General features: G+C 56.9%; 2 protein-coding genes across 2 annotated transcripts; both read right to left on the reverse strand.

Moving 5' to 3' along the window:
* Positions 1–5,038: 5,038 nt before the first annotated feature.
* Positions 5,039–7,128, reverse strand: LOC113205226 (cuticle protein 19-like). The gene is made up of 3 exons (XM_026420751.2): positions 7,020–7,128; positions 5,721–5,831; positions 5,039–5,571 (listed from the first exon to the last, which is right to left on the reverse strand). The coding sequence occupies exons 1-3, from the start codon at positions 7,032–7,034 to the stop codon at positions 5,302–5,304; spliced, it is 396 nt and encodes a 131-aa protein (XP_026276536.1). The 5' UTR covers positions 7,035–7,128; the 3' UTR covers positions 5,039–5,301.
* Positions 7,129–8,250: 1,122 nt separating this feature from the next.
* LOC127749420 (cuticle protein 8-like) lies at positions 8,251–9,224 on the reverse strand. The gene is made up of 3 exons (XM_052267455.1): positions 9,075–9,224; positions 8,753–8,974; positions 8,251–8,622 (listed from the first exon to the last, which is right to left on the reverse strand). Exons 1-3 carry the CDS (start codon positions 9,222–9,224, stop codon positions 8,545–8,547), a joined length of 450 nt encoding a protein of 149 aa, XP_052123415.1. The 3' UTR covers positions 8,251–8,544.

Raw genomic sequence — 9,224 nt, forward strand, 5'->3', positions numbered from 1 at the left:
GCGGGGCGGAGCGGGGCGGGGTGCGGTGGGGCACGGAGGGCGCCGCGGCTCGCGTCCCAGCCTCTGGCGTTCCAGTTTTACGGCTGCACAGTTATTGTGTCTTCAACAGCTCACAGCAGCCAGAGGACGCCTTGTGGGAACAGACTATGGACCATCTCGTTCCCATGGCTACGTGTGTAGCCAAAATCGGGGACGTTCCAAGTGGACAATAATGCATCTCAAACCGAAGCAATGTGTAATCCGGCCCGCTCTGAAGAACCACTGTAGTCATGTAGCACTACGGCCGTTCCAGAGGAGCTAGCTGCGGCTTCGGTCCGGCGGCGGCGGCGGCGGCGGCAGCAGCGACGCTGCATTTTGATGTTGTTTCATCGTTTCATCACACGGCTCTGCTGCTCCCCGCTCCGCCGTGCCGCGCGAGGACTCTCCCCTCGGTCCCGGCGGCGGCGCTCTTGGCCCTCCCCGCAATGCTCGAGCCCGCGGTGCACAAGGGCGTCGCTGCTGCCTCCGCCGCCTGCCTTGTGGACCACCTGCTGGCCGCCACACCACGCCCCGCCCCGCCCCGCTAGCCGCCGGCTACTTGTAAGGCTCGTCTGTCCGGACCGCACGCGCTGCCGTACATACCTCACGCCTATCCCGCCGCTGCTCTAGAGCATGGCGGCGCGTGCCGCGGACACAAACGGTCAAAGTTGCGACCAACTCGACCGTCTGGCCGGCAGGACACAAACGGTCACAGTTTGCGACCAACAAGACCGTCAGACCGTCTACACTGAGGAGATAGGATCCCCCGTACTCACACTCGCACACTTTACTGCATCAATGTGTTCCGAAAATTACTTTGGTACTACTGCTGGCTGATACCAAAATATCTAATACTTTGGCTGCGTTGATCTGGGGTCGTCTATACAGTAGGTGTCAGGGCATGTGTATATTCAAATAACCCCGGCTCGCTGCTCGGTGTCGTAGCCCTGACTCCACGCGGTATATATCATGTCTAGGAGGAGTCGAGACTGCAGCCGGCCGCCAGCCGCAGCCGCAACCGCTCACCGGAACCTGCTGCAGCTCCACCGAACGCCACCGCCGCAGTTTACTTCTTCACTTCTTCCGCGCGCCACTACGGCTGCGCTGCGTTGCTCGCCGCGCGCCACCGCCGCCGCCCCCGGCCAGCAGGGCCAGCACGCCCACGCTCCTCCATGAACTTGGACGCAACAGCGAGCAATTAGGCGTGGGGCGCTGGCAGCCGCGCACCCATGTGTGAGTGAGTGTGTGTGTGAGTGATTGTGTGTATGTGTGTGTGTGTGCATCGCCCAGGCCATTGTCCGTTGCTTGCGTCACCACCTGTGCTGCCGCTGGCCTAGCCTGGCTGTGGGTCCGCTAGCAGTACACCCGCTTATACTATCACTATCGTGACGTATTTATTATAGGCTCGCGTAATCGGCCATAAGGGTATGGTGGTCCAGACCAAATTCAAATTTTAGATAGTCCCCAAGACTGTCTCTACCAGAGGGCCACACGTGTGAGCTCGAGTACATGTTAATGTTTAAGTTATTTTCTCGTTTTCGGAATTTATTTACTTTACATTTGAAGATTTGGCGTCATCCGAAGACAATGAATGAACGTAAAATCACCACCATTGGGCATTGGGCACAAACTGACAGCAGCGTGCAAAGAGGGCGTGCGCGCGCGCGCGCGCGCGTGTGTGTGTGTGTTATGTACGAATGATTTGAGAGGACGTGGCGCCCAACAAAAGGGAGGAGGGGGGGGGGGCCTCGCTCGTGTGCTGAGAAAAGGTGAGAATGTGTGTTTGTGATGCGAGTGGGGCGAGGCGGGGCGGGCCCGAGCCAGCCGCCTAATTAGTAAACGCGACGTAATTGATGAGGAAAATGGCGAAGCCGATTCCCTGGGCTCGGCTCGGCCCTGCCTCCGCGAAGAAGGAGGCGGAGGGCGCCACACTGCTGGGCGCGCGCCGACACACACACACACACACACACACACACACACACACACACACACGTGCGTTGTCTCATCGCGCATGTGATTCCTCAAGAAAAGGGTGTTAAGGGTTTTATGTTAATTATATTTGGAAAACATTGAAATCGAAAATGCAAGTGGTATATTTTTATTTAAACTGCCCGCGAGAGCTCTATATATGATAGAACTTTGCCAGATTTTCTCTAATAGTTTGTTTTTGTGTACTCACCAGCCACCGGTCGGTGAACGCAAGATGAGGGGTTACCTAGTAAGTACGTCCGTCATTCGGCGTTACGAACCTGCCAAGTTCAGCCTCTGGAAGCTCTCATAGCGCCTAGCAGTTAGGCAAACATCTCGCCTGCTGTGCATGCGTGTACTGCGGGGTGGCCCACCCTGAGTCTCACAGGCGCCGAGCCAAGCCCCGTACTTCACCAAATGGATCCTAAGAAAACAACACAAAAAAACCGGCCGTAAGTTTTGGTAGATCCACCCTCCACCCTGAGGAAAAAACGTATAGACGAACGTTTAGTGCTCAGGAAGAAGTTTTTTCTCAGCGTATAACGCACTTCGCGCCGACCTGAGACCTCGCCCGTGCGCACCCAACGCACAAAACCAAAGGAGTCTGTTCAAAAGCTTCACAAACCCATCACTTACTCTTTCTTTTCTCGCTTCTTTTTCTCTCTGTCCTCTATCTTTCCTCGTACCCGTGAGAGAAAAAAGAGGTGAGCGAGAGATGTGGACGGGTGAGGGAGACAGAAATAGAGAGGGAGAGGGGGGGGGATAGTGGACGACACACAAACCACGTGGTAGACACAGCGGTTTCCGTGCACGCGGACGGCAGCTCCGCGGCGTCGTGTAAGTTGAGTGGAGTAGTACTCCAGTTTCCGGTTTTGGGAAAGAAATCGTCGTGTGTGAGAGAGGAGGGACAGAGGGGAGGGAGAGAGAGAGAGAGAGAGAGAGAGAGAGAGAGAGAGAGAGAGAGAGAGAGAGAGAGAGAGAGAGAGAGAGAGAGCAGGTGTCCACGCAGACGGCAGACAGCGGGGGGTGGGGAGCAGAGGTCTCCAAACAAGACTAAGACCAACAGGCCAGACCGTGACGGCAATGGGGGCGCCAGACATCCAGGCGCCGGCTGCGGCGCGCACTGTACCAAACAGTCTGCCAGCCAATATTACCAATAAGGACATGCCAAGCTGAAAGATAAAAAGGACTCGTTACTAGTATTAGAGAGTCGCGATATAACCTAGACAATATTAATGATTGTCTGATACACCCCCTGGGAAATTACAACGGCGTCGTGGCCCTATCCACGAAGATGCGACGTTGAGTCTTCACATTTCACGTGGAATCGATGCAGAATCTACGTAATCCCGTAGATTCTATGTAGATTCGACCTAGATTCTACACAGACCTTCCCATGGGGTACCACCGATGCTACCTTATGGCACCTGTATTTATAAACCTGCTATACTACACTAGATCCACTAAGCAGCCTTCGTAAATTTCCATCATTGTAACCTGTCTGATAATAAATCATATGGTCAAACCAGATTCCCTCTCAACTCATTTCGGTCCCACGCCCACGAAGGACACTTCACCGATTCTTCATCAATTTTTCGAAAAATGGTGAATTACCGCCCGAATAAGAATGGTAGTTTGGTGACGCCGCCAAACTGAATCGCTTACGACCCCCCAGCGTACCCGGCGACGGCCCACACTGGTTAAAGAAAGGTGCTTAGTCGTGGCTTTCCTGGGACACTACTAACCAAATTCTGACTTTAGTTCACCCTGTAAAGGCACTAAATGGCCCTAAAGGTGCTAAAAATGAGTGCCATTGTTAAGGCACACACACACAGTGCCTTCTAAAGGTAGGACTTAGCACCTTTGTTTTTAGTGCCCCGTCCTCCTGTGCGAGTCCTGCCCGAGCGGATCAGAGAAGCTGCTGCTGCTCTTGCCGTTGAATCCGTCCCGTTGCGTCACACACACACACGCGCACACACACACACACACACACACACACACACACACACACACACACACACACACACGGCGGCTCCTTTCCGGTCCTTATTCCCAAGCGGCCCGCGCTCTGCTCCTTCCTGTCAGCGAACGGCACGTGCCTCACGGCGGCGGCGCGCCTCACCGTTGGCCAACCGCGTGAGCGTCGGGACGCGCGCCTTTAGCGGCCGGCCCGTGGGCCCCCCGGGGCGAGCTTGACCGACCGGCCGCTTCCGTTCCGGAGCGAGCGATGATGATCGGTCCCGATCAGCCTAAACCGCGTGTGGCGAGTTTATTAATTTTATTATTTCTTATTGCATGAGCCCGCGTCCGGCCGGTTTGGAGCGGGCTCTAGCTGCTACTACGACGCGCCGCAGGCCCGCAGGCGGGCGAGGTTTGTTCTGGTTGGAGCCGACGATAGGGTAGTTCACTCAAAAAAAAATAGGTGTAACCCCCCCGCCCCCAAAAAATTTAAGAGAAAAAAAGAGAAAAACAAAAAAAAACAAAAAAAACCCAGAAAAAACAGAGGAAAAAGAGCTGAAAAATCCAAGGAAACACAGAGAAATCGGTGAACGCTTATTCCATTTACAGTAAAGGACTCCTCGAGAGCCGAGCAGTAATTGAGACGGACAAAGTAGAGGGGTGGTGACGATATGGCAGTTGTCGGCGTGCTGCTCGTGTGCAGGGAGTAGTAGTATAGTGGGGCCTGCCTGCTCCTGGGTGGGGCCCGTTAAGTGTCGGGCCTTACCTTAAGGAGGAGGAGGAGGAGGGAGGAGAAGGCGATTTCGCATCGAGCCTAATCAGCAGTACCACACCGGCAATGACTTGATGGACTTTGCGCAATTTTCTGTGCTTGAGCCGCCGATCGCGCCGGTCGGTCGGTGTGGCCGCAGGTGCTTCAGGCGCAGTGTATCACTCCTGGACCCAGCCGCGCCGAGCCGCGCCACACCGCGCCCTGATCTAGGTTTACGAGGCCCAGGCAGGTTCAGCTCCGGCCGCTGACGCATAACGTATATCGACGATGACAAACGGATCAGGTCAGGAGGGTATCGGCGGAGTAAACGTGCGCTGGGGGCATTGTACCACAATCATGACTTATTTATTATTTTCAATATTTTATCAATATTTTATATCACAATTTTCTGGGCCCTTTCACTAAGGGCACCAGCGGCAGCGCTCGGCGTTTTGTACAGCGCGCCCGCGCAGCCGCTTTTGGGTGGCGTGGCGGGCGACGTATGGGGGTTGAGTATCGCTGGAACACATTCACACGCACAACACACTCGCACACGATGAGATGACAGCGGGGGGTGATGATGATGACGATGGGTCTCGGCCAGTCTAGTAGTGGCCGTGGCCGTAGGACAGCACGGGGGCGGCGTGCACGATCTTGGGCTGCTCGGGGTGGATGGCGTGTCCGCTGATGGAGACGACGGCGTTGAAGCCGTTGTGGTGGTCGGCGGTGTAGTGGACGGTGCGCTTGGTGCCGTCGGGCTGCAGCAGCGAGTACTCGCCCTTGACCACGTCGCCGTCGCGCTCCTCTACCTGGTCCTTGACGTCGCCGGTGTGCGAGTCGTGGACGCCGTACTTGAAGGCATACTTAGGGTGGGCCTGCGCAGGGAGAGAGAGAGGGGGAGAGCCGTTAGAGTGGAGAGGGTGAAGTGGAGGGGGTAGTGTCCCAGCGTACCGCCGTCGGGGTAGGCCACCCTTCGTGCGGCCGCCGCTCTCAGCGCTCCAGTCGGGTGCTCAGCTGTACTTACGATGGGCTCGGGCTCATGATGCACCACGGGCGCGTGGGACAGGAGGATACCCCCGTGGCCGTGACCGTACTGCGCGGAGGCGGCGGCCACCAAGGCAAGGACCAGCAGGACCTGATGGAGAGCGAGAGAGTGTGCTGAAGTATGACGGGCGAACGAGTGCATACAATCACATACAATTAATATGGATCGCCCCAATTAGAAAGAACGAAAGATTCGTTAGAGACCCTCCCGCCATCAGCGTCAAGAGACCTAGATCTGAGCTTGAATTTATTGTTTCCCTTGAGGGGGCGCTCTGCAGTACAGATCCCTTAGCTTTTGGCGTGGCGGTAAACACCTGGTGGGTAGGCATTTCGGTCTGGCACGGCTGTCTGGCGGGGTGGCCCACCACCCCAGGCACTTACCAGCGTGTCTTAATATCACCCCCCCCCTCCCGGTAACATCTCAAAGAGATACAAGGGTGAGGGAACAGAAGCCACGATAATCATATCCAGGGAAATGTAAAAGGCGTGATCGAGGCGCGCGCAGGGCGACCAGTAATGGGGGCTTCTGTTTTATCGGCCGCGGTGTTTGCCAAAGCCCAACGACGGGACACATTCCTTTTCCGCGTCGCCTCACCACAAAGCGAATATGTGTTACGCAAGCAGTCTACTCTCGGGGGGGCGTGGGCGGGACGGGGTGGGGCGGGCGGGGCCTATTAGAAGTCTCATTAGAACGGTGTGAGGACGGTGTACTCACTGTGCTCATGTCGTGACTCATGCACGCAACGAGTTAGTTGGGCAACTGGTCGCCGGCGCGGCGCTGCTATCGGGATTAGACGTCTGTGCGCGGATTACGGGGGGGAGAGGGGGGAGGGGGGCTAAAGCCATGGCTCCGGCCCCAGCAATGCTCCGGTCGTCGGCGTGCCCGTTCCCATGGGCCACTGCATGCATGTGCCCTCCATGCACCCCAAAATGCTCAGGGTATGTGACCTCACAGGTGAATTTTGGTAGATAAAATCTTTACGGATCTGCTCTGCCAGCCGAACTCCATTAACTGCAGTGCGCTCCTGCATGTCTAAAGAACCGTTTCTTCTTATTTGTTTGAAAACGACCTGTTGTATTTGTCTAAAATGTTTACCCAATAATAGTAAAAAGACAAATTAATTTTCACAAGTAAGTGTGGAACTGCTAGGACTGCATTTTACTTTGAAAGCCTGGACCCTAATTGTGGCTAATGAAGCATATTCGGCTTCCCAAAATGCAACATGAACAGCTCACGGCGCCTTTGTTAGCCTCGTGCACGGTGCACGTTGCACCTTACCTGGATGGTTGTCATTGTGGATGATTGGCTTGTGTTGGTTTCGGGTCCTGCTGTGGCTGTGGACTGCAACGGGGCTCTGCCGTCGGCCCCTTCTTATACTCAATCGGTCCCACACGCCACCACCTGCCTCCCCCAGCAGCGGGCTGCGCCGCCCTACCCTGTTCTGGCTGCACCCCCTCCCCCCGGGGGGCCTGCACCGCCCCGCCCCGCCCCGCCACACCCCGCCCCGCTCCTGCTCCAGTTCCTACACAGTATGGCCCATACTCGCTGCCCCGCCCGCTAAACCTGCTCCGCCAAACAAACATTACCCGCGCCCGCGGGGGTCAACGACTTTTGTGCGGGACGCAACGCTAACCGCCGTCCCCGCGCGCCCCATGTGCGTCAGCGTTGAACAGCACGACGCCGATCGCGCAGTAGTGTAGTGACACTGATGAGCTGCGGGAGAAGCATCCCCGGGGATGAACGCGTTGGTGTCAAGGGGGGCCGTCCGGGGAGAGAAGTTGGAGAAGAAGCGGCACCATACTCGTTGTTGTCCGCCACGCGGTCCGTCGCGCCGGCCACGCCTCGCTCTGCCTCGCTCTGTTCGCCGCGCGGGATCAGATGGCTGGCGAGCGGCCAGGGCGGCCAGGAGGGCACATGCGCTCCCAACTCCCTCGCACCCACCCGCAGCCCTACTGCTGCCATCGCAAGCCGCGAGAGTGTGACCGCAATAGCCCAGGAAGAGATAGCCGCTGCAGCTCAGTGTCTCGCGGTCTCGCGCAATGACAGGCGTATAGCGCTCTTAGAGACAAATTGGCTGCACTGCTCCGACACCACTCAGATGCCTAATGTGAAGCGCCTGCCTGCCCGTGCATGCATAGGCAAGTCTAAGAGCTGCCCATGTCGGGCTGGGTTGCCTACAAGGGGGTGCCTGTGAGGCAGTCCAGCCCATCATCCATGTGTATAGGTCGGTTGCCTACCCGCCAGGCTGTCGCCCACAATGTTTGCCTGTTGGACTGTCTTTGCTCCTTGAAGGCGAACTGCAGGTCCGCCCGACTAACAGGCCCGCCGCCGGAGTGCAAGTGCACCTGCCGTCTGCAGCCTTAAAAGGCACAGCAGAGTGTATCGGACCATTGCCGTGAATCTCGTTGGCGAGGAGAGGAATGTCATGTCGCGGGGGTGGCAAAGAAAAAGGGGGCCGGCCGAAAAAAAAAAAAATTTTAATTTCTTTTCAAAAAAAAAATAACTTATGTACAGGATGTGGCGTTTGTACCAAACAGGGAAATACTTCCGACACGGTTTCTCCTCCATCCCCCCTGAACCGAACCGCGAGGGGTTCCTGGCCCAACGCTCGCACATGCTCAGGGTTCATTATTGTTATTAGAAGTAGTATTGATCCCGACTGCTTCCGAGAGCGCGAGGCATGTGCGTCCGAGTGTGGATAGCGCAGGGCCTATCCGGGTGCTGGCGCGAGGAGGCTCGCATTCCCATACTCCCGGCATTCTGGTCGCGCCCGCCGCCCGGCTCCGGGGAAGCAGGCGCCGGTCTAGTGCAGGTAGGGGCCCGGGGCCGGGCCGTGGCCGTACACGAGTGGCGGGGGCGCGGGCGCGGGGGCGTATATCACCTGGAACATGAGGGACGTGAGCACCGGCAGGCAAACAACCAACAGCGCCCGGGGGCGCCGAGCGCGTCCTCGGCACGGATGCGTGCGTGCTTGCACCACCATCGCTGCCTGCCACCAAACTACTACTTGCCTTGGGGGCCTCCGGGTGCACGGCGTGGCCCGTGTTGGTGACGACGGCGTTGAAGCCATTGTGGTCGTCCGCCGTGTAGTGCACCGTCCTGGTGGTGCCGTCGGGCTGGATCAGCGAGTACTCGCCCTTGACCACGTCGCCGTCGCGGTGCTCGGCCTGGCTCTTGACGTCCCCGGTGTGCGCGTCGTGGACGCCGTACTTGAACTCATACTTAGGGTGTGCCTGTAGAGGGAAGCGCACAGTATGAGAATCACAGAGCGAGTAATTGCGCCCCAAAACCAGAGTTCTTGGACCAAGGCCAAGTTCATTGTGTACTTATAACTTGAAACAAAACATATGCACTTGAAAAACAAGGATCAAATACATTGTACTCGGTCCAAGACCAAGAAGAACTCAGATTTTGGGGTGTCGTCGAATTCGTCGGAGCTAAGCTAGTCAAAAAGAGGTCCCAATACTTTGCCTCTAATCGCAT

Source organism: Frankliniella occidentalis, unplaced genomic scaffold, assembly GCF_000697945.3.
Source record: "Frankliniella occidentalis isolate FOCC.00 unplaced genomic scaffold, Focc_3.1 Scaffold52, whole genome shotgun sequence".
Lineage (NCBI taxonomy): Eukaryota > Metazoa > Arthropoda > Insecta > Thysanoptera > Thripidae > Frankliniella > Frankliniella occidentalis.